Genomic DNA, 23,631 nt, shown 5'->3' on the forward strand with positions numbered 1-23,631 from the left:
AATGTGGCTGCAGTTAATCCCTGCAAGATATTGACCTGGCTGTACTTGGTGTATGTTCTCTTCTTTCGTCTCCGACCACCACCTCCCTTATCTGTGAGTATACGCTCATATCTAGTTTCGTGGCCACAAATTTCCATCTAACAAATCAGCACGATAATGAGCTGAGGTGCATGAAATTGCACTTGAACAAACCCCTTGAGACACTCGCGGAACTGATGGCTGCTTAAATTGCGGAACTCTTCGAAAGATGGCGCCTTCAATAGTTTGCTCAGCGCCAAAATTTTCGTACTGTTCTGGGTTATATGGTGCTTCGTTGCGCAGAAATCCAGCCTATAACTTTACACCTCATGCAAAGAAAATGATTTTATTCTTTGCTTTCAACCCCCATTTCACCAATGCAGATGCAAAACATCAACGTATCACTCCACAGTAAAGGATGTGGAAGAATGCCCAGTGCCATCACTGTCCAAATGCTTATACTCAAAATTAAATCCAAACTGTTAGCACAGTTTTGCAAAAATTGCAAAGACATACTGAAATTTCAAAATGAAAAGTAGCTTTATTTTCCTTATTTGGACTAAATGCTCCATTAACTTTTTGTCTCTGATCATGTGACACTTTTTATGGTTGGTTTACCTTTTCTCCAACATAGTTTAACATTTAATTTTAAAAAAAGTTTCAAGTGAGACAGATTTGCTAAGTTCTCTAGTTAACAGCAACACTTTGTCCCATTGTCATAACAAGCGTTATGACAGTGGGACAGATTGTTATTGTTTACCAGAGAACATAGGTTGCTTAATATTTCTTGCTTGGAGTATTTTTTTTAAAAAAACTTATGGAGAAAAAAGAACTGCTACTAATTTGTAACAGAAAACGGATCAAAAATCTGCAAAGAAAAGATTGTGGAAGCACCTATGCGCTGTGCCCTGGAGTGGTTCACCTGCAAGATCTCAGCGGTGCCATTGCTCCCTCATCTAGGAGAGAAAAGTGTCATCCTGGGTGACTCTTGAATGCTTCCTACCAGGACTAGTCAAGGAATAACATTGGCAGAAAATTGGGATATGTTTGTGGGGAATGGAGAAAATAGATGTCTTGAATTTAAAAATGCGAGGAAGGTGCCCAATAACTTGCAATTCATTGAGCACAGCCAGCCAAGCCAAGGGGCATGGGTTGCATTTGTGAGCACGTTTTTGAAATTTGAAGAAAGGTAAGACTCGTGAGATGGGAAGGGAAAGTCAGAGATCTGATACTGCTCTTGTGTATCACCCAATGGCCAAATGAGGCCCTGTTTATTTCTTAATGATGTACGTTAAACTATCTTACATTTTTAACTGAGATGAGTAAGTGACATTGGTAGGCCTATTGCTGCCAACAATAGATCAAAATTGTGACCTCTCTTTCGACTTAAGCTGGAAAGATATGTGAAAATCTGGTCATCTTATTGAGGTTGTAAAATAGCAACTACCCATTTTGTTGCAATGTAAAATCTAAAATACCTGATTAGTTATTTTGAACTTAAAAGATATTCTCCATTGCCAGGTTAAGCCATTAAAGGTATGATTATACCATTTCAAAGCAAAAGCTGTTGTAACTTCCTTCCTCTTCTAAAGTAGTTTGGTTTTAGATAAACTATTAAAAATACTAATGTTTTTTTCTCAAGTTTTTATTTAGCGGAAATCTCAATGGCTTTGGGGCATTTACATCAGAAGGGTATTATCTACCGAGACTTGAAGCCAGAAAACATCATGCTTAATCATCAAGGTAAATGGAAACTCAGCAGTTTGACGAGTGCAATGAGCTGAGCAGAACTGCGGACCCTTGTGAAATTTTATTCTTCTGATGTGTGCTGCATTTCAAGTCAAATTTTTAATCATTTGTTTATCTTTCATAATGAAATTGTGCTATATTTATAGGAATTAGTTAAATCTACACTCATATAAATTTGATCAGCAAATTACTAAGAACAAATCTTTACCCAGTCCCCATTTATTCATTTAATAGACTACAATTAATGTATTTAAAGTTGATTTAAAACAAAACTAACTTCAGTTCTCTCTGTGTGGCTTAGCTGCTCATTGACTTCACCAACTAAACCACAGAGGGATCCTAAACTGAGTATTTTTCACTGTTCAAGTGGATTTCATAGGAAAATTTCCCATTATGTTTTGCTGAACTACTAGTAGCAATGCAGCACATAGTGAATAGGATGCAAATTTGTGACTGGGATTGACTGCATGGTCTCAGTTCCCCTGGAGAAAGCTAAGATCAGAAAGCAGATATTTCCCAATGGCAATTTTGGGGTCAGCATTGTCTTGAATGCAGGTCACTTGGCTGCCTACTTATCTGGGTAGTGGTGCATGAGCTGTGGTGGTGTAAAGTGAAGGAAAGATAAAGATCTTCAATGACCACTTCAGACCTGTGCAAATACCAAGAATGTACAGTTTGAAAACTTCTTCCAACTACGCATTAACTCGAAACATTGTCCACCTCCATTGAGGACCTATTAGGATCAAATAGTTTAGTGCCACGCATAATTGCAGAAGTTGACCTTTTGAGGTAATTGACTTCCTGTATTCCTTTGATTTGTAAGAACATAAGAAATAGGAGCAGGAGTTAGCCATATGACACCTCGAGCCTGCTATGCCATTCAATAAGATCATGACTGATCTTCCAGCTCAACTCTACTTTCCTGCCCTATCCCTTGATTCTTAGTTTTTTTGAGGAGGCAACAAGGAGGGTCAATGAGGTTAGCGTGTTCGATGTAGTCTACATGGATTTTAGCACGGCTTTTGACAAGGTCCCACGTGGCAGACTGGTCAAAAAAGTAAAAGCCCATGGGATCCAAGAGAAAGTGACAAGTTGGATCCAAAATTGGCTCCGTGGCAGGAAGCAAAAGGTAATGGTCGACAGGTGTTTGTGACTGGAAGGCTGTTTCCAATGGGGTTCTGCAGGACTCAGTACTAGGTTCCTTGCTTTTTGTAGTATATATCAACGATTTAGACATAAACGTAGGGGACATGATTATGAAGTTTGCAGATGATACAAAAGTTGGCCGTGTGGTTGATAGTGAGGAGGAAAGCTAGACTGCAGGAAGATATCAATGGACTGGTCAGGTGGGCAGAAAAGTGGCAAACGGAATTCCATCCAGAGAAATGTGAGGTAATGCATTTGGGGAGAGCAAACAAGGCAAGCGAATACACAATAAATGGGAGGATATTGGGAAGTGTAGAGGAACAGAGGGACCTTGGAGTGTATGTCCACAGATCCCTGAAGGTACCAGGACAGGTAGATAAGGTGGTTAAGAAGGCATACGGGATACTTTCCTTTTATTAGCTGAGGCATAGAATATAAGAGCAGGGAGGTTATGCTAGAACTGTATGAAACACTAGTTAGGCCACAGCTAGAGTACTGTGTACAGTTCTGGTGACCACATTACAGGAAAGATGTGATTGCACTAGAAAGGGTACAGAGGAGATTTACGAGGATGTTGCCAGGACTGGAGAATTTTTAGCCTAGTTTCGGACTTAACTACATCACTCTCAAACTCTATGATATTCTATCATATCATGATCGCTCTTCCCCAGAGGATCCATAATTATAAGATTACTAATTAACCCTGTCTCATTACACAAGATCTAAACTAGCCTGTTGCCTAGTTGGTTTCTTGACATATTGTTCTTGTGTTGCATTTATACTGCTGTAAGATTTTCAGTGTCCCAGTGCCAAAAGTGGAATATAAAGCTGACAGTAGAGGCTCAGCATAAGTGCGACTTCCTCCAAGAATTGATTTCATATCACTTTCACTTCACATCTGCCTTTTATTAAACTTTTACAAAAAAATCTTTGAAACTGAGATAGCCTGCTGTGTGCGCCTCAGTTTAAATTGCTTCAATTAAAGAGCGCTGACTGGACAATTAGTAAAAAAGTGTGTGCGCACAGGCACAGAGCTCTGCTGACTCTACTCCACTGTAATGCAAGTGGAGAGTGTAACCACAGCTTCTCACTTGCACAGCTGCTGAAATGGTTGCAGGTGCAGTGTAATGTTAAAAGTAAGTTGATTGCATCAGCCCCACCTCTAGCCTTTTGAGCTGCATCTCTTGTATTATACTTGGCACACATAGGTTTGTGTGCCACGTAGGCGATTTAAATTGAAAGTGTTTTGTTGTGAAAATCAATACTTTTGCATAAAATTTGCATGGAAATCTGATCAAGGCTTTAGGACGCTGCTGGAGTATAACTCAACTCAGGAACTCGTTACCCTTTAAGTTGATACTTGATTCTGTTTGGGCTTCACTCATAAATTTGCACAGTGGTGTCTGAAGAGGCTAGCTTTCGGGAACTGGGTATAAATCAATAGTTGTGCAAATAGTGGACCCGCCCCATGTGACACCTGAAGATTCGGGAGTCTGCGTTTGAAACCATCTTCAGCCAGAAATGCTGAGTATATGATCCATCTCTGCCTCCTCCCAATATCCCCACCATCACAGAAGTCAGTCTTCAGCCAATTCGATTCACTCCACGTGATATCAAGAAATGGCTGAGTGCACTGGATGCAACAAAGGCTATGGGCCCCAACAACATCCCGGCTGTAGTGCTGAAGACTTGTGCTCCAGAACTAGCCGCGCCTCTAGCCAAACTGTTCCAGTATAGCTACAGCACTGGCACCTACCCGACAATGTGGAAAATTGCCCAGGTATGTCCTGACAAAACGCAGGACAAATCCAATCCGGCCAATTGCCGCCCCATCAGTCGACACTGCATCAGCAAAGTGATGGAAGGTGTTGTCGACAGTGCTATCAAGCGACACTTACTCACCAAAAACCTGCTCACCGATGCTCAGTTTGGGTTCCGCCAGGACCACTCGGCTCCAGACCTCGTTACAGCCTTGGTCCAAACATGGACAAAAGAGCTGAATTCCAGAGGTGAGATAGGAGTGACTGCCCTCGACATCAAGGCAGCATTTGACTGAGTGTGGCACCAAGGAGCCCTAGTAAAATTGAAATCAATGGGAATCGGGGAAAACTCTCCAGTGGCTGGAGTCATACCTAGCACAAAGGAAGATGGCCGTGGTTGTTGGAGGCCAATCATTTCAGCCCCAGGACATTGCTGCAAGAGTTCCTCAGGGCAGTGTCCTAGGCCCAACCATCTTCAGCTGCTTCATCAACTACTTTCCCTCCATCATAAGGTCAGAAATGGGGATGTTTGCTGATGATTGCAGTGTTTAGTTCCATTCGCAACCCCTCAGATAATGAAGCAGTCCGTGCCCACATGTAGCAAGACCTGGACAACACCCAGGCTTGGGCTGATAAGTGGCAAGTAACATTCGTGCCAGGCAATGACCATCTCCAACAAGAGAGAGTCTAACCACCTCCCCTTGACATTCAATGGCATTACCATTGCCGAATCTTCCACCAACAACGTCCTGGGGGTCACCATTGACCAGTAACTTAACTGGACCAGCCACATAAATACTGTGGCTACAAGAGCAGGTCGGAGGCTGAGTATTGTGCGGCGAGTGACTCACCTCCTGACTCCCCAAAGCCTTTCCACCATCTACAAGGCACAAGTCAGGAGTGTGATGGAATACTCTCCACTTGCCTGGATGAGTGCAGCTCCAACAGCACTCAAGAAGCTCGACACCATCCAGGACAAAGCAGCCCGCTTGATTGGCACCCCATCTACCACCCTAAACATCTGCGCACCGTGGCTGCAGTGTGTACCATCTACAGGATGCAGCTTGCCAAGGCTTCTTCGACAGCACCTCCCAAACCCGCGACCTCTACCACCTCGAAGGACAAGGACAGCAGGCACATGGGAACACCACCACCTGCACATTCCCCTCCAAGTCTTGCACCATCCTGACTTGGAAATATATCGCCGTTCCTTCATGGTTGCTGGGTCAAAATCCTGGAACTCCCTACCTAACAGCACTGTGGGAGAACCTTCACCACATGGACTGCAGTGGCTCACGACCCACCTTCTCGAGGGCAATTAGGGATGAGCAATAAATGCTGGCCTTGCCAGCGACGCCCACATCCCATGAACGAATAAAAAAAGTGTAGTTGAACAGTAGTAGTGTTAAAATTTGTCCGCTGCCACCTCATCTTTCCCCCCCCCCCCCCCCCCCCCCTCTCCTGCCATGCACGTGCACACCCCATCTATCATGTAATAGATTCAACAGGGTGATGTAAGGGATGTGAAATTGAGGACAGACTTGAGATACTAGGGTTATTTCCATTGGAGCAGAAAAGGCTGCGGAGAATTAATAGAGGTTTTTAAAAAAAATTATGAAGGATTTTGATGGTGAGTGGGGAAAGACTGCCTCCTCTGGTTGGGAGTCCGTTATGAAGGCCATCAATCTAAAATTGTCAAAGTGAGGAGAGATGTTAGGACAATTTTTTTTTCACAGTGGGTTGTTAGAGCATGAAATGTTCTTTCAGAAGGAGTGAATAAGACAGTGACCGTTGCATCTTTTAAGGGAAAATAGGGTAGATATTTGAATCAAATAAAGATAGAGGGCAATGGAGAGAGATTGGGGCGGTGGGTTTAGTTTTGGATTGTTCTAGCAAAGTGCAGGCACAGAAATGATGAAACGGTATGGCTTCGTACTGTACTGTAAACTTCTATGGTTTTACTGTAGTGTGCACTTTCTGTGGTAGCAGGAAGGTTACATCACTCTATTTCTGTCACACTTGTGTATCAGTTTAAGTTGAAGTTAAGTTTCCTATTTGCCTAAATTTCATTTAACTTTCAGTCCTCTCAGCTCCTGTGATTTGCATCTCCAAGGTAGGTTACACCTGTGTCATTTTCCACAGTGCTAGCTCCTTTGCATTGGTTTTCTTCCTCCTGGCGCACCTGCCTCCTGTCCTTGTTACATCCTCAATCTGGCACACCCCACATCCGTGCCCGATCCCTCCTGCCCAAGGGCACCTCTGGATTGTAAACTTGGCCGGATCCTTCCCACGACCGCCACCCAAACATGGGGCCTCTTCCCCCGCCCTTCAGCCACCATCTGTTGCCTGAAAAGAATGCGCTATCTGCTGTTCTGTGGCCCAGGCAGATCCTTCCTTTCAGCACTCTGTATACCTCCCACTGAGAAAAGAAGAGAAAGAAGGCAGAAGACATAAGGCAAGAGCCGTCAGAGAAAACACAATTAGAGTCAGAAAGAGGAGCAAAGAATAAGATAGAGAAGCAAAAAAGGACAGAACCAGAAGAGAGCACCAGCAACATGAAGCTGACAGAGTATATCCTGCAACACATTACGAGCAACGCCACTGTAGGTCCACTAGTTAGTATAATAAAAAACTATGTGTGTATGTGTTCGCCTGTCACACTGAAGACATTGTGCTTCGTAAGATGCAAATCAATCTTAACACGCTGGGGACCTTTGATTTTTAGCCTGAACCTGACTTGCAAATTCCCATCTCCAAAGTTCTCTGACCATACAATTAAATTCAGTCCTGAGCCTGTTTGCTGAATAATTTGATTTTGTGACCATAAATACCTTGTTGCATTTATATGGTGTAACGCTGCTTCCTTTATAAAAGTAGCATTTGGCTTACTGGGAACAATGCTACCAGAGATCTAGTGATGTATATGTTTTCATTTGTGTATTCTCTTCTGTTTTGTGGGGTCCTACTTAATGCAATCCAGTTTAATATGTATGATATTTGTGCTGTGCTGCTAAAAGTTATTTGCACATCTGCAAAAAAAATTACAGATGCAATTTTTCCACTGTATTTTGAAAGCTTGCATAATATGTTCTGATCAACTAAATAATTCTTCTCGAAATTTGAATGATTAAAAGCATTGTTAACCATCGAAGAAACTTGGCATAATTGGCAAGTGGCAAAATTAGCCAAACACAGAATAAGCCCTCTTTAAAGTTAAAATCAAAACTGCACAGCTTGGTGTAACACTAAGCCACGCAAACCAGGACTCTGGTTTGATTTACTTTCTATTCCGATCAGAAGCAAAGTGCTATTTAGCCGCTCGACACCTGGAAGAATCAGCCAGTGATTCTGCTTCAGTTAGGTATCCATGACCCTTGCTAGAAAGTGTGGGTGCATGTATGTCAAACGAGAGCAGGATTGGGTTGTGTTGTGATGCCCTCTGAGTAGTCTGATGACATTTGCCAGATAGGGTTACATGAATAATGGCCACTTGGGTGAGGTCCTGGCTTTCGTGGAACCATATCCCAACAAGAGTCAGCACTCTCAGGAGAAACAGTGAACAGAAAAACGGTACTAGGGAGAGATTGCAAAGTCATAATTCAATGTACGGGTTCAGATGACACTGGGTATTTGTCTACAGTACTAAACTGCCTAGAATTTAGCACAAATTGGCAGCCTAACAGACAACTGGATGTCTAATGTTTCTTGAATTGTGTGGATCCCATGGTCAGGTTGCTGTCTTGTAACTCCTCAGGGATTCCTCCTCCTGTATGCACCGTGATCACCTTATGTTTTGCATTTTGTTTCAGGGCACGTTAAGCTAACAGATTTTGGATTATGTAAAGAATCCATTCATGATGGTGCAGTGACGCACACTTTCTGTGGCACAATAGAATACATGTGAGTCCTTCAAGAACAAAAATCTTGCTTGGAAATGTATTGATTACAGAGAATGCTATAAATGTTACGGCCTATTCTATTAGGAATTTTAATTCTTTATTCCTGCTAACCATATCTGCAATTGGATTATAAAGTAACTAAATTAAATGGAGTCCATTTGAGCTTATTTAGTAACTTCTTTGAATTTGCCCCATTTTCCCTTTGTCTTTAAGACTTCTTGGCTAGGATGACTGGCTGGAGACCTTGGTGTGTCACTCCCCAGTACACCACCTACCACGATTTACTTGGCTGCTAGGAGTCTGCAAGAGAGAATGGCACTTCGTGGCTTTTCTCAATTGCAAGGTTGAGATTGGGAGTATATTTATGTAGAGTTACAGGCAAGATGTCACACTGCAGCACGTTGGAATTTCAATGCCAATGGGTTATCTTATATCTCTTCGGTTTACATCACATTGAAGATGTTAGTCTCATTCAGCCATTCTTCAAACTCCAGACTAGGTCATGAACGCATAATCTTGGTGACATCCTCTGGATGAGACCCTAAACCGAGGCCTCGTCTATCTCTTTTGCCAGTTCAAAAAAATCCCATGGCAACGTCCTGTTAGCCTGACTGATATTTTTCCCTCAACTAACACCATCCGGAATAGATTAATTGGTCATTTATTTCATTGCTGAGTGTAAAATAGCTGTTGTTCACATAAATGTGACTTCAGTTTGAAGTAATTCATTATACATAAAGTGCTTTGGTACATTTGATACACAAAATAAGGAGTAATATAAATACTTTCTGATCTGAAGGACTACTTAAAACTGAGTAAAACAAAGTTTTCACTTGAATGCCACAGATAACATTTACATATTAATATATGTCCAAACCCTATCTATTTGGAATTGTCTTTTTACCTTATTTTTGTAATTCCCTTTCCTTCCATGTTGACACTATCCTCTGGCAGAAGGTTGGGATTGTCTAAGCTGCATACATCCATATTGGCAAGGCCAACACCACTCCTTGATCAACTCATTTGAGATGCACTTGAATGATGCTGTAAGATCCACTGTAGTGTACCACCCTTCCACCACCTCGGGGAAACCATTCCTTTGTAAGAAACTCCAAATTCAAATCCCGGTCAAATTGGAATTCAACTGGAGTTGTCTGGATAAGAGTCCAGTCTTGTAGCAGTGGAGCTCCTAGGTTACATCGAATTACATCCAAACTACAGCACAGATACAGGCCATTCGGCCCAACTGGTCTACGCCGACTTTTATGCTCCACACGAGCTACCTCCCTCCCTACTTCATCTAACCCTATCAGGATACCCTTCTATTCCTTTCTCCCTCGTGCTTATCTAGCTACCCCTTAAATGCATCTGTGCTATTTGCCTCAGCTACTCCTTGTGGTAGCAAGTTCCACAATCTTACCACTCCTTGGGTAAAGAAGTTCTCCTGAATTCCCTCTTGGATTTAATAGCGACTATATTGATGACTTCGTTTTAGATTCCCTCACAAGTGGAAGCATTTTCTCTACGTCAACCCTATCAAACCCTTTCATTATCTTAAAGACCTTTATCAGGTCACCCCTCAGTCCTTTATCTGGAGAAAAGAGCCCCAGCTGGTTCAGCCTTTCCTGATAAGGATATCCTCAGTTCTGGTATCATCCTTGTGAATCTTTTTTGCACCTTCTCCATTGCCTCTATACCCTTTCTATAATATGAAGCCCAGAACTGTGCGCAATATTCCAAATGTGATTTAATGTTCTATACCAGTTTAACATAACTTATTTGCTTTTCAATTCTATTCCTCTAGAAATGAACCCGAGTGCTTGATTTGACTTTTTTTATAGCCTTATTAACCTGCGCCGCTACTTTTAGTGATTTGTGTATCTGTAGATCCCTTCGCTCCTCTATCCTATTTAGATTCTTGGTTCGTTTTACGTGCTTCTGATGGAAAAACGTACAAGAGGGATGGCTTCCTCTCTTCTCCCCTCCCCCATTTCAATGTAACATTGTGGTATATAGAACAGAGCTGAAGAGAAATGAGAGACCTCACTGTTCCTTTCTTTGTCTCACAGGGCGCCTGAAATTTTAATGAGAAGTGGTCATAACCGTGCTGTGGACTGGTGGAGTTTGGGAGCCCTAATGTACGACATGCTGACTGGAGCAGTAGGTGCACAGTTTAAAAACTGCATGCTTTTAACCTTTTCAGAGTGTCCAGTGCCCCACTCCATTTTGCAAGGCAAATTATAAATTGTTGTCATTCGAACCCATTGAGTTGACCGCACAAGGTGCTGTGATGAGAAATTTGGTTACTTTATCTCCCCAGAAAATATTTGCCCACAAGACTTGAATTGGAAAAAATGCACAGCATCGGTGAGATATTAGATGTCACAAGTGGGCTTAAAAACACGATGAGGAAGATGGTGGGTGATGAGTGACGCAGCAAGCCATACCCGGTCCCGCTAATTTGCATAAAGCTCGGGCTACTGATATTATCAGTACTTGGTGTTCTGACGTAGGATTTATCCAACAATGAGGCTAAGAACAAAATTTAAAAACCTACCAGCTTATGAAATTCAAATAGGAAAAGCTAATGAGTAAGCAACATAAACACAAATAGTTGCTTGGGCTTCATGGGCCAAGTATGACCCACAGAGTGTAGTTTTGACATCACTGCCATGCCTGAGCAATGGTTGATTTTTGACAGTAGGTGCCAGAAGTAGAATCCTGTTTGTTGGCAGGGCTTAATGTTCCATGCTTTGACTATGATATGAATGTTACATCAGCTATAGTTAAAGGACATTATGTCCTTTAAAAGTTGTACTTGTACCTTGAGGAATGCAGATATATTTAGGCTGTTTCCAGGTCCCATTCTCGTTCCTAATCTTTTTGTCTTGTGTTGGTGTGATGGCTGTTCGAAATGTTCAGAAATAATCTGGCCCTCATTGCGATAGCTAAATTTAAAATATCCAGTTTGTTTTGTTTCAATGCTTCCTACTATGTAACTGCATTCCTGAGAAGTGCAAGCTAAATCCTTGGTAGATTGGAGGAGTTTTAATCTGTTTTGTCTTGTTTTATGATTTTTTAAAAAAATCATCTTCATGCAGCCTTGGTTTGGTTGTTTCATTCACTGTTAAAGATTGCAGTCCAGACATAAACTGAAGTCCCATACCAAAAACAAAACCACCAACACACACACTAACGCCCTCTCCAGTCAAACCAGAATTGAATTGACACACCTCGGGAATGCGGTTACATAATGAGGCATGGTGTGACCAAATTGAGCTACATATGGTAGGTCTGTTACCTAGTTGACATTGCCCTATTATAGGAAGGACATTAGTTATGGAGAAGAACTAGAATGATACCAAGAATATGAGGTTGCCATGAAGAAATGCTCAAAAAATTGGGCCTGTTTTAATGGAAAATAGAAAGTTAATGGGGAACTAAAAGAGTTTTAAAATTACGAAAGGTTTTGAAGGTAAACAGTGAGAGATTATTTCCACAGATAAGTGAATTGGTTAGAAGGGGACATAAATTCAAGATTATCACAAGTAGAGTGAAAGGAGGAAGTTAGTTAATAAAAATGAGAATGAACTTATCACAAGAAATTCAGTTGTGTTCACCCTATCCCTAAGCAATCCCTTTTATCCTTCAAATACCACCCCATTGCACTCAGTTACTTTCTAAGGTCTTGTCCTATTCCCCGATCACAGCATGGCTTTTGATCTGGCAGATTTTGTTGCCTATGCTGTGCATCCCTGCAACCTTGCTCTTGAAACATTTTGATGGGGCAGCAAGTAGTGTGCTACAATTGGCCTCTGTGTTCCCTGGGCTAAGAAGGAGCAAAATCAGCCAGCAATCCCACTCTTGATAATTTTTCAGTGATTACCGGTGGAAAGTAGATGTCAGGTAAGAGTTGGGATCGTGCTCTGCTGTGATGCTCTCCATGGATAAATAGCCAGGCGATATTCACTGTCAAAGCTCACGTGAAGAATGGCTACAGCCGGCACCTATAGACCTGTACCCCATCCAAAAGTCAGTGTCTTCAGACAGAAGGGGAGTAAGCTGGCACGTCAAAAAAAATGTTGCAGAAAATTGTGATTAACATCCTTTTTCTTTGTCCATTTTGCCTTTTCTAAAAATATTTTCTGTACAAATAGTGCATAGTGGTTGGCTTGAAATAATTATTGAGGCCAGCTGTGAGGGAGCTGAATTACCATTCATAGTGAGGTGGTTATAAACCCAGGGAAGATTCAGTATCAATTGCTTAATGTGCTTCCTTGGATTGTAAGATTTAGTAACACATGGAAACCAATTTATTATCTCCCATCACTCCCAAATTGCAGCTCATGGTGTCATTAACCATTTTTGTTGAAACAATATCACCTCAGATGAGCAGGGAAGCTCCACTTTATATTTAACTCTATAAACCATGGAAAACAGATATATGTTGATGTAAACAGTGTGTTGTTATCGGGTTTACTCTTGCCTTTGTGATTTTGTGCACTCGGTGTTTTTAACTGCGATCCCTTAACCAGCATGCTTCCTCAACCTCTGGGGAGCCAATGGAAGGTTCTCTAGTCATTCCTCCTGCTTCTTTAGAACTCAAACAACAAAATATTGATCATAATTCTTGCAAGTGCTTTGAGGTGGTATTTCTAACTCCACTCCCATTTTCTTCCAGAAGTTGCTGACTTTTACTAGGGATAAGTTCCAAAGTACTGACAACCCCTGGTACCCCTCTCAGGTGGACATTCTTTGTGGGCGATGAGTATTGGCAGGATTATTAGGCATGGGGGGCATAGCAGTCAAGCCCATTCCTGTCCTCACTTGATGTTCACGTGCATGGGTCACAGGCTAATACTCGGGAAGACAACACTGGGTTATCATATTTTCCCCTTAATTAAGGAGAGATCTTGAAGATATTTAAAGATATATGAAAAAAATAGTAGATTCTTACATTTTATATAGTGGTTTATCAAGTCTCAAAAGTTTCAAAGTACTTCACACAATGAATTACTTTCAAATATAACAACTGTTATGGAGGCAAACATGACAGCTACTTTGAGCAGAGCAGTAGCCCACAATCAGCAATGAGATGAATGACCAGTTAATCTGTTTTTGGTGTTGGTTGAGGAAGGAATGTTGGCCACGTCGCTGGGAGAACTCACTGCTGTTCTTCAAATAGTGCCATGGGATCTTTAATGTCCACCTGAACCACCGGAACGGGAAGGCAGGGCTTCTGCTTAACGTCTCGCCCGAAGAACGGCACCTCTGACAATGCAGCACTCCCCCAGTACTGTACTGGAGTGGCAGCCTAGATTATGTGCTCAAGTGCTGGAGCGGGTCTGACTTAAAGGTGAGAGTGCTACCAACTGAGCCAAGAAGTTAAAAGATGGTCTTTTTGCTCTTTCTTTCCATTTCCAAATGGTATTTCTGAATTTTGATACCTCAACCAAAATTGGGTTAAGATGCATCTCTACTTGGATGCGCAGTCATATTAAATATTTTGTAATATTCTGTGTTCTTTTAACCACTATCACATTGTAAATGTCACTGAAATATAGAAAAAATCTCCAACAGACCAGTTGTAAAGCTTATATCGGAGAAAACACCTTATGGGTAAAATTTCTCCTTTCTAATCTGAACAAAGTATAAAACAATTTTTGTTTGTAAGCCATTTTCTTTGATAAAATTAGCAACATGAGGAACTTGGCAATGCCTTATTTAAGAAAAACGAATGTGATTTGACTTTTGGCATTTTGTATCTGTCTCCGTAGTATTGATAGGAAAAATTTGTAAGCAAGTTCAAAAGATTTTTAAAATTTAATTCAATTAAATAGTAAAAGCAAAATGAGCTCTAGCATTGGGCTGCTGTCCCTTATCTCTGTATAAGAACAAAACATATCTGCAGTCTAAATAACTAGTTCCATTTATAAGGTCCTTAATGTAGTGAAACATCTCCGAAGTGCTTCAGAGGCAAAAATCACAAACGAGTTAGGGAACGTGACTGATGGCATGGTCAAAGAGGTAGGTTTGGAGGAGGAACAAAAGGTAGCAAGGAGCAGGGGTTTAGAGCAAGAGTTTGATTGTAGAGTCAAAGCAGCTGATGGTCCTGCCACCAAAGGAGGAGTAGGGAGTGCATAGGAGCCCAGAGCTGGGCAAGCAGAGGGCATTTGCTGGCATAGAGGAATGAAAGAGGTTGCAGAATTAAGCAAGGGCAAAAGAAATGTGGGGATTTGTAGATGAGAATTTTGAATTTGGGTGAATTCTGTTTAATACTTTTGCAGTATCTGTGCTGTAAAATAGTAGAATTAACTCCTGTGGTTTCCAGTGTGTTAAATTCTCAAGTCTACGCCAGTCTGTTGGATAAGGGCTGTGCGGGGGAGGGGGTGGAGGAGGAGGAGTGAATCGAAGAGTGATTTAATGTACTTGAATACCTTACTGAAAAACAGGACAGGATGGGGCATAAATTGCTTCCCCATTCCTTTGAGGTGGTAAATTATGTGATGTGTGTGTGGGGGGAGGGAACTGAAATGATAAAGGGAACAAAAAATAAAACTAATAGCTTTGACAACATGAGAGGAGGTTGTACACTACCAAATAATTTGAACCTTTATATGTAAAGCTTTTAACTTAAGTTTTTCGATTGTTAATTGTTGATCCGAAATTCTTGACACTAAAAATTTCAAAGTTTTTTTTGGAATTCTGGTTGGCGTTGATTTGTGTTTCTTCTTAAATTTTGCTTAGCCTCCATTCACTGGGGAGAATAGGAAGAAGACTATTGACAAGATCCTGAAGTGTAAACTCAATTTGCCACCCTACCTCACACAGGAAGCCAGAGATCTTCTTAAAAAGGTATTCCTTCTGATTTGTTTCCTTCTGCAATAAACAGCAGCGTATTTGCAAGGTTAGTAGTTAGGATAAATTGTTGGCAGAAATGGTTACTGAAGGGTATGACAAATGAAGTGGTCTATGAAGTCTGTGGCCTTTACGACCGACTCGATGGGTTAAGATGGTCTTCACCACTGTACGGTGTAATGTTGGGTGGAAGAGTCAATTCAGTACATCTTATAATGTGTCAGGGTAACTATGGCCTCCTAAAGCTTGTTTGTTTGACTTATGGGGTTGGGTTGGATTCTGTGCTTCCTGAAATTAAGCCCAGGAGTACCCAAAAAGGAGAGAAAACAGGCAACTACAGGCCAGTTAGCCTGACATCAGTCGTCGGGAAAATGCTGGAATCCATTATTAAGGATGTGGTAACAGGGCACTTGGAAAATCATATGATTACGCAGAGTCAACATGGTTTTATGAAAGGGAAATCGTGTTTGACAAACCTATTAGAGATTTTTGAGGATGTAACTAGCGGGGTAGATAAAGGGGAACCAGTGGATGTAGTATATTTGGATTTTCAAAAGGCATTCGATAAGGTGCCACACAAAAGTTTGTTACATAAGATAAGGGCTCATGGGGTTGGGGGCAATATATTAGCATGGATAGAGGATTGGTTAACACAGAAAACAGAGTAGGAATAAACGGGTCATTCTCGGGTTGGCAGGCTGTAACTAGTGGAGTTCTGCAAGGATCAGTGCTTGGGTCTTAGCTAGTTACAATCTACATTAATGAATTAGATGAAGGGACCGAGTGTAATGTATTCAAGTTTGCTGACGATACAAAGCTAGGTGGGAAAGCAAGCTGTGAGGAGGATAGAGTCTGCAAAGGGATATAGACAGGTTAAGTGGGTGGGAGAGAAGGTGGCAAATGGAGAATAATGTGGGAAAACGTGAGGTTATTCACTTTGGTAGGAAGAATAGAAAAACAGAATATTTTTAAATGGTGAGAATCTATTAAATGTTGGTGTTCAGAGGGATTTGGGTGTCCTTGTACACGAAATACAGAAAGTTGACATGCAGGTACAGCAAGCAATAAGGAAGGCAAATGGTATGTTAGCCTTTATTGCAAGGGGGTTGGAGTACAAGAGGAAGGTGGTCTTGCTGCAATTGTACAGGGCTTTGGTGAGACCACACCTGGAATACTGTGTATAGTTTTGGCCTCCTTACCCAAGGAAGGATATACTTGCCTTAGAGGCAGTACATCGAAGGTTCACTACATTGATTCATGGGATGAGAGGGTTGTCCTATGAGGAGAGATTGAGTAGAATGGGCCTATAGTCTTGCGTTTCAAAGAATGAGGTGTGATCTCAATGAAACATATAAGATTCTGAGAGGGCTTGATAGGGTAGATGCTGAGCGGATGTTTCCCCTGGCTGGAGAGTCCAGAACTAGGGGGCATAGTCTCAGGAGAAGGGGTCGGCCATTTAGGACTGAGATGGAGAAATTTCTTCAGAGAGTTGTGAATCTTTGGAATTCTTTACCCCAGAGGGCTGTGAAAGCTCAGTCGTTGAATATATTCAAGGAAAGTGGAGTTGAGGTCGAAGATCAGCCATGATCTTATTGAATGGCGGAGGGGCCATATGGCCTACTCCTATTTTTTATGTTCTTATGAGGTAAAAGTGCTTATAAAAGCAGAGCTAAATGATCCAAATTTTCCCCCCATTTTCATTCCCTTGGGAGCTGTTTGTCATCTCATATCTTAAGTGTTAGTCACTGCTACTATGGTTGCTGTGTAATAATAGGACATCAAAACTGAACTCCTTGCCTCCCTCAGTCCTCACTTGCTCATTCATAGGAACAGGAGTAGGCCATTCAGTCCCATGAGCCTGTTCCGCCATTCAATTGGATCATGGCTGAACTGTATCACAATGCCACTTACCAGCCTTGGTTCCATTCCTCTAAGAATCAGCAGGCCTTTAAATACAATTACTTCTTGATTTAATTTTTCTTCTCCCCTACCCCTTTAAACCTTGTGTCCTGCACTACATGTCTTGGCCTTTCATCTTAATTGGATTAGGATGGCATTGTTTCTCTCGAGATTTTAAAGTGAATCTGCTGGACTTGTGCCCAAACTTATTTTTGTTGGTAGACTACTTGAAGGGTTTTCTTTAAGAACTATGCTATCCCTTCTGACTGCTGACCCAGCTGGAAGGTAAGGCACTCTCTTTCCACTGCATTGAGTAAGTGAAGTGACAGACTCTCCATGATTGAGTGCTCAACCACAATGAACACAGGAGATTTTTTTTTTCCCTATTGTTTATCCCTTTCTCTGTTTTGGGTCCTGTTTACCTGTTGGTGTTGAAGACTGTCCAGGACTGTGATTAGTATTGCTGTGCTGGGGTTAGTACATAAAGTAGGTGACACTAGTCCACCCAGAGAATGAGTTGTTCAGATGTGTGTATGTATGTATGTGTATTTATATATCTCCATGTCTCAAAAGTGCTTCACATACAATTAATTACTTTGAAGTGCAGTTATTACATAGGTAAATGTGACAGCCATGCACAGCAAGATCCCTGCCAACCAGCAAAAAACTAATGACCAGTTAATCTGGCCGGGGGCTCTACCAGCTCCTCTTCTAATAGTGCCAGGGGATTTTTAATGTCCTCCTGAACCACCATAACAGGCAGATGGAACATTGGTTTGCCATCTGATCTAACAGTGTGCCACTCTTTCTGTACACGTCTGAAATGTCAGCCTAGATTGTGAGCTTCAGCCATGAAATGGGCTGCAACCCTCAGCCTTCTGATTCAGGAGTGAGGGTGCTACCAACTGAGCGAAGCTTGCACCTTATTAACAAAGTTACTCTCTTTCATGGAGCTTCAAATTTCAGAAGAGAATTGTAAATGCATAACATTGTCCTGCTCTCTTATAACCAAAAAAAAATGAAGTGGTCCTTGAGATGTTAATGATGCACGTGCAGATCCCTCCTCTAACCTAACCTCTAAAGGACGTGCAGTGTCAGTCTCTGAGCCGGTGGAAGCAAGTGTCAGATTGAGTGACGGTGTGGATTCAGTGTCCCCCTCCTCCTTCTCCTCTTTAAGGATGTGACCAAAGGGTAGAGTTACGTTATATTGTCCCAAAAGGGAAAAAGAACTGAAACATGTCTTTTGAAAGAAAGTCAAAGAGTCTGATATGGCGTCTTCATAAATTGAGCCTTTCTGAATGGTGTAAATGTAGGAACTTGGGCTGGCCTGGAGCACTGAGACTTTTTCCATCTAGACAATCCAGTTAGAATACCTAATACTGTGAAGAATGTCTTGTTCACGGCCCCTATTGCAGCTCCAGGCCCAGTGTGGTATCAGAAACCCTAAAGTGACTGGTCACAAACTGAGCCTGGAACTTAGATAATGGGACTGCACCTCTTCAGTGAAACTACTTTATTTCTTTGGGTACTTTCAGAAATTCAATCTGTATAAAATTGTTAAAAGTTAATTTTCAAATGACATAAAACATTGTTCATGTCTGTGCTTTTGTCATTTATGTTTTCTGTTTTTAGCTGCTAAAAAGGAATGCTTCATCACGCCTTGGAGCTGGATCTGGAGATGCGGCAGATGTCCAGGTACGTTTGCAGCAGGGACCTTAACGTGAGTCAGAATCTGAAAATTCTGGTTTAGTTCCCAGGTTCCTTGTATCATGGTATCCCACAACTCTCCAAATATGGCTTGACCTATGGCAAGGAACAGACTTAAAGGAACTGGTAAGCTTCATCAGTCAGAGGCAGCTGAATTAATAGCAGACACGCCCTCCTTAAATCTGGATATTTAACCTTATTTCAGATGCATGGAGTTAAAATTACTCCCCCCACTAAGATTTGGCACAAAGACCACCACTTTATTCTCGCATCAAACTTTAAGCTTAGTGTGCAAATCAACTTTACCCTCTTTCTTAATTCAGTTTCCCTCCCACTATCCGGCATAGAGCCCATTCCTAGCTAATTGCTCTAAGGAGCATTCATTGTTTAAACAAATATTTCAGCAATGTAGCAAAAAATGGTGAGGAGGGGATGGGTGATAGTTTTTTAAATTTCATTTTAATTGTGGAAAAAAGATTATTTGGAAACTCTCCCATATTGGCATAATTAAGCCATTAGATCAAAATGTTCAATCCCTTGTCTGTGCCACGTTAGCAGTAACTAGGGTGCTGCAGTTGGCTTCTGCCACTTCTGGGATAGGCCAGACAAAAATCAAATCAGCTTCCCACTTCCAATTGTCCAGTCAAGTATGGTGGAAAGTGGAGATGGGTGGGGGAGAGAGGGGAGAGAACAGGATCAGGCTGAGATTGGTAATCCCTTCAGTGAATTGGAATTCCAAGGAACAGCAAACTGAAACTTCACTGTGCCACCGTGCGACTTCAGTTTCTAAACATTCGTCACACCCGCCAAGTATATATTTGTATGTAGATTAAGTATAAATAGAAAGGCCTTGCATTTATAACCCTCTCACAGGCTCTGGATGTCCCTAGGTAATTCACGGCCGATTAGTTACTTTTGAAATGTTTTGTACTGTTATTGTAGGCAAATAGGCAGCCAATTTGTGCCCAGCAAGGTCCCACAAACAGCAAATGACAGAAACAACCAGCTAATCTATTTTCTGTGTATGGGTTCTATCTTTGAGTGCAGACTCAGTGTTACATGTACTAACTTGATGTGGGTTTTATTTTGAAACTTTGGTCCTATTAATGACTCACTTGATGTGTTTAATGCAGGCTCATCCTTTCTTCAGACACACAAACTGGGAGGAACTTCTGGCTCGGAAAGTTGAACCACCTTTCAAGCCATTTCTGGTAAGTGTAACCTTTCCCCCTCACCTTTCTTATTCTCTTTCTCTTTCCCAGTATTGACTCCTCGCTGGGGTGCAGTTTCACAGGTGCGCCCAGCACCTTCTGGTTCTGCACACATGGTCACCTTTCTTGTGTGAGCCTAGACAGTGAATGTCAGCAGGCCATTTGACATTGGGGGGCATCACAGTTGAGCCTGACCCTATTCCCACATGCATACTTTCTCAAGGGTTACTGAATAGTAATGGGAACATCGAATTCTCCTTTTACCCCCCTCCCTAACCCAGATGAGACTGATTGGAGTGCCTGAGTAGCCATTCTGGCTGAGATCAGCCAACTCAACATAGACCAGGCATTGTGCTTGGGAACTTCCTGGGCTATGTTGGTCATCTACATGCAGGTTGAACTCTGAGTACTTGGGGAGTTTGGTAAGTGTAATCTATTCTTTAACCAAGGGAGGATCAAGTTAATAAAACATAAATTGTGCTCCTTGGAGGAATGTTAAAGTACCTGCAATTATATAGTGCACTGCACAACCTCGGGATGTCCCAAAGCACTTCACAGCCAATTAAATGCTTTTGAAGTGTAGTCACTGTGGTAATGTAAGGAAACACGGCAGAAAAATTTGCACACAGACCCACAAACAGCAATGAAATAAATGACCAGATAATCTCTCTTACTGACGTTGGTTGAATGATAAATATTGGCCAGGACACTGGGAGAACTGCCCTGCTCTTTGAAGAGTGTCATGAGATTCTTTCTATCCAGCTAGGAGGACACCCGTGGCCTCGGTTTAAAGTCTCATCTGAAAGACGGATCTTCCAACAGTGCGGCACTCCCTCAGTACCACAGTGGAGTGTCAGCCTAGATTATATGCTCAAACCTCTGGAGTGGGGCTTGAACACACAACGTTCTGACACAGATAGTGATAGCGCTACCACTGAGCCAAGGCTGATACCTGAATATATCTGAATAATTTGAGGGGTTGCTTTTATAGCTTTTAAGGGCCCATGTTATTCAGTGGAAGTCTGATGTCTGAGATCATAAAATTGCATCTTAAGCTGTTCCTCCACCCCAAGAGAACTGGATCAAGGAGCTATTTTAATTAACTTGTATATGCAGTATTCGTACGGTACGGTAGTGTAATAGTTATGGTACTGGCCTCACAACCAGAAGTTGAGAGTTCAAATTCCACCATGGCGGGCTATGAAATGGAATTCAATAAATCTGGTAATTTGGCTGTTGTAAAAACCTAACCGGCTCACCGGTGCCCTGTGACCTATACGTGACTATAGTGTACACTGCAAAGTTGGCACTTAATGTCATCTGAAATGGCCGTACAAGCCACAGTCACTTGGAATTAAGGATGGGCAATAAATGTAGCCCACATCTCAAGAATAAATAAAAGAAAACTCCCAAGAAATGTTAGCTTTATGGAGACCTGACACTTTAGAACACATTTTTCAAGTTGCAAACTACAGAAATGATCACTAAAATTATCGTCATATAATTGTAATCAGCAGAATTTGAACTGTGCAGGGAAACCTCAATGGATATCTAACCTGTCGCCAAAACCACTCAGCCATGACTGCCTGGCGCCTAAATGTTAGCTGTGTAATCACTCTGTTGTTTTTTATATGACTGTAAATAACACACAGAACAGCAGATATCTGTAAGTGTAATATACTTGGGTTTGAGTGACCTTGCAAACTATACTTTGATCTATGTAACGACCCTACTGCTATCCTGGCTGAAATCAACTAACTCGGTACAGACTAAGGATTGATCCTGCGACCTTCCTGGTCTATATGGATTGACTAATCACTAAATAACCCCTCGGATCCATTGGTGGAGCCCCTCCCTTATATACTTTGGAATCTTAGTTTTGCTTCTCTTCCACCCTCTACCCCCCTGTGTTATAACTGGATAGCCTGTTTGTGAGGGATAGAATACTGGAGTGTGGTCTTCAGTTTCCAAGACTTTATTCACACACAGATCCCCGTTTCTCACACACCACACCCTAGATATGCTCTCATGTAAAAAGGATACGAGAGTCCCCAATTGACACACACCACCTGAATACAATTAATACTAATTGATATAAATCACATACAATTAACCTCACATGGCTTAGACAGTAGCTGAATGATATAGAAGCTCCCACATTTGATCTGTGGTCTGTGCTGTTAGCTGAAATCAGCTTGGCCGTAGTGGGGATGTTTCATTTGACCTCAGTGTCCTTGAAAGGGGGAAATTAATTAGGTTTCCAACTTGTACCCAGTCATTTTTGCTGGAATTGCACGTGTGTAGACATTGATTGAGTGCAGGATTGGGCTCAGCTGCGAAGCCTGCTGATTCTTGCTATCGAAGCTTGTACATGAATACTGGCCACTTGACAAGGTCCCAGAGAGCCACAGTACTCAAGGTTCAAGGAGTTAATGCCTTGCCGGGGAGGGGGTGGAGAAAGTAGGTGTGGAAAAGGAAAACAATTGTAGTTCTATGTGACTTTGAATGACTCATCTGAATGTAAAGTATGTATATGTGCTGTACGATCTTGTATGTACCTTGACTTCACCATGTATGAAAACTTTGCAGATGGTGACCCTCAAAAATATTTTTTAAAGTTTCTTTTTTACTTTTGTTCTTGAAGTTCTTAACTTCCATTAGCTTTGCTGTGTGTTCTCTTACCTCTGCTAACCACCAGCATTCTGGCCAGGTTTTCTCGTGGCTTCATAATATGTGACTGAGAGAGTGTAAAATAAAACATCAAAATGCTATGCTAGGTTTGAAGTATTGTCGGCTGATAAAAGATAAAGTGTTGCAGAATTAGTATTTGAGGTTTTTTCCTACACCCCCTCCTGTCACACTAGCGCAGGACATGCATATTTCATTTCATTTGTGTCCAGCTCGGCTCCTGAAGGGAGCATCTATGGATGTGTAAAATATCTGGAAAGCTTCTGTTGATATTGCACCCAAAATTCTTGATTGATAAAAGACACTTGCACATGAAAGAAGTTAAACTTCTTTTTGCAGCTCTTAATCTAATGTTTCAAAATTGATGAATTTGTGCATCAAAATACTTGTTTTGCCTCATGGCAACCCAGGCTGTACGTAAACAAAAGATTTTTTTTTGTTCAGAGTTGTGCTGAATGTCTAGAAAAGATGAATAGGAGACAAAAGATGAGAAGATCCTAAGGATTAGTTATCCAATTCTAGATGAATCATGCCTTTTTTTTGTCTCTAGCAATCAGATGATGATGTCAGTCAGTTTGATTCAAAGTTCACACGACAGACACCTGTTGACAGCCCTGATGACTCAACCCTCAGCGAAAGTGCCAATCAAGTCTTCCTGGTAAGCACGTCAGATATACCGCGTGCCTCTGCCGTTTG

The 23,631-nt window shown here is 41.7% G+C and overlaps 1 protein-coding gene across 1 annotated transcript in view; it reads left to right on the plus strand.

The window, feature by feature from the left end:
- LOC137345061 (ribosomal protein S6 kinase beta-1-like) overlaps window positions 1-23,631 on the plus strand; it is a 58,801-nt gene that overhangs the window by 29,170 nt on the left and 6,000 nt on the right. Inside the window, exons 7-13 of the mRNA XM_068008490.1 lie at window positions 1,661-1,761; window positions 8,483-8,573; window positions 10,642-10,732; window positions 15,320-15,427; window positions 18,962-19,024; window positions 20,170-20,247; window positions 23,486-23,593. Coding sequence (XP_067864591.1) covers window positions 1,661-1,761; window positions 8,483-8,573; window positions 10,642-10,732; window positions 15,320-15,427; window positions 18,962-19,024; window positions 20,170-20,247; window positions 23,486-23,593 — 640 coding nt within the window. The remainder of the gene's footprint in view (window positions 1-1,660; window positions 1,762-8,482; window positions 8,574-10,641; window positions 10,733-15,319; window positions 15,428-18,961; window positions 19,025-20,169; window positions 20,248-23,485; window positions 23,594-23,631) is intronic.

The sequence above is a fragment of the Heptranchias perlo genome, chromosome 28, assembly GCF_035084215.1.
Source record: "Heptranchias perlo isolate sHepPer1 chromosome 28, sHepPer1.hap1, whole genome shotgun sequence".
In the NCBI taxonomy this organism is placed as follows: Eukaryota; Metazoa; Chordata; class Chondrichthyes; order Hexanchiformes; family Hexanchidae; genus Heptranchias; species Heptranchias perlo.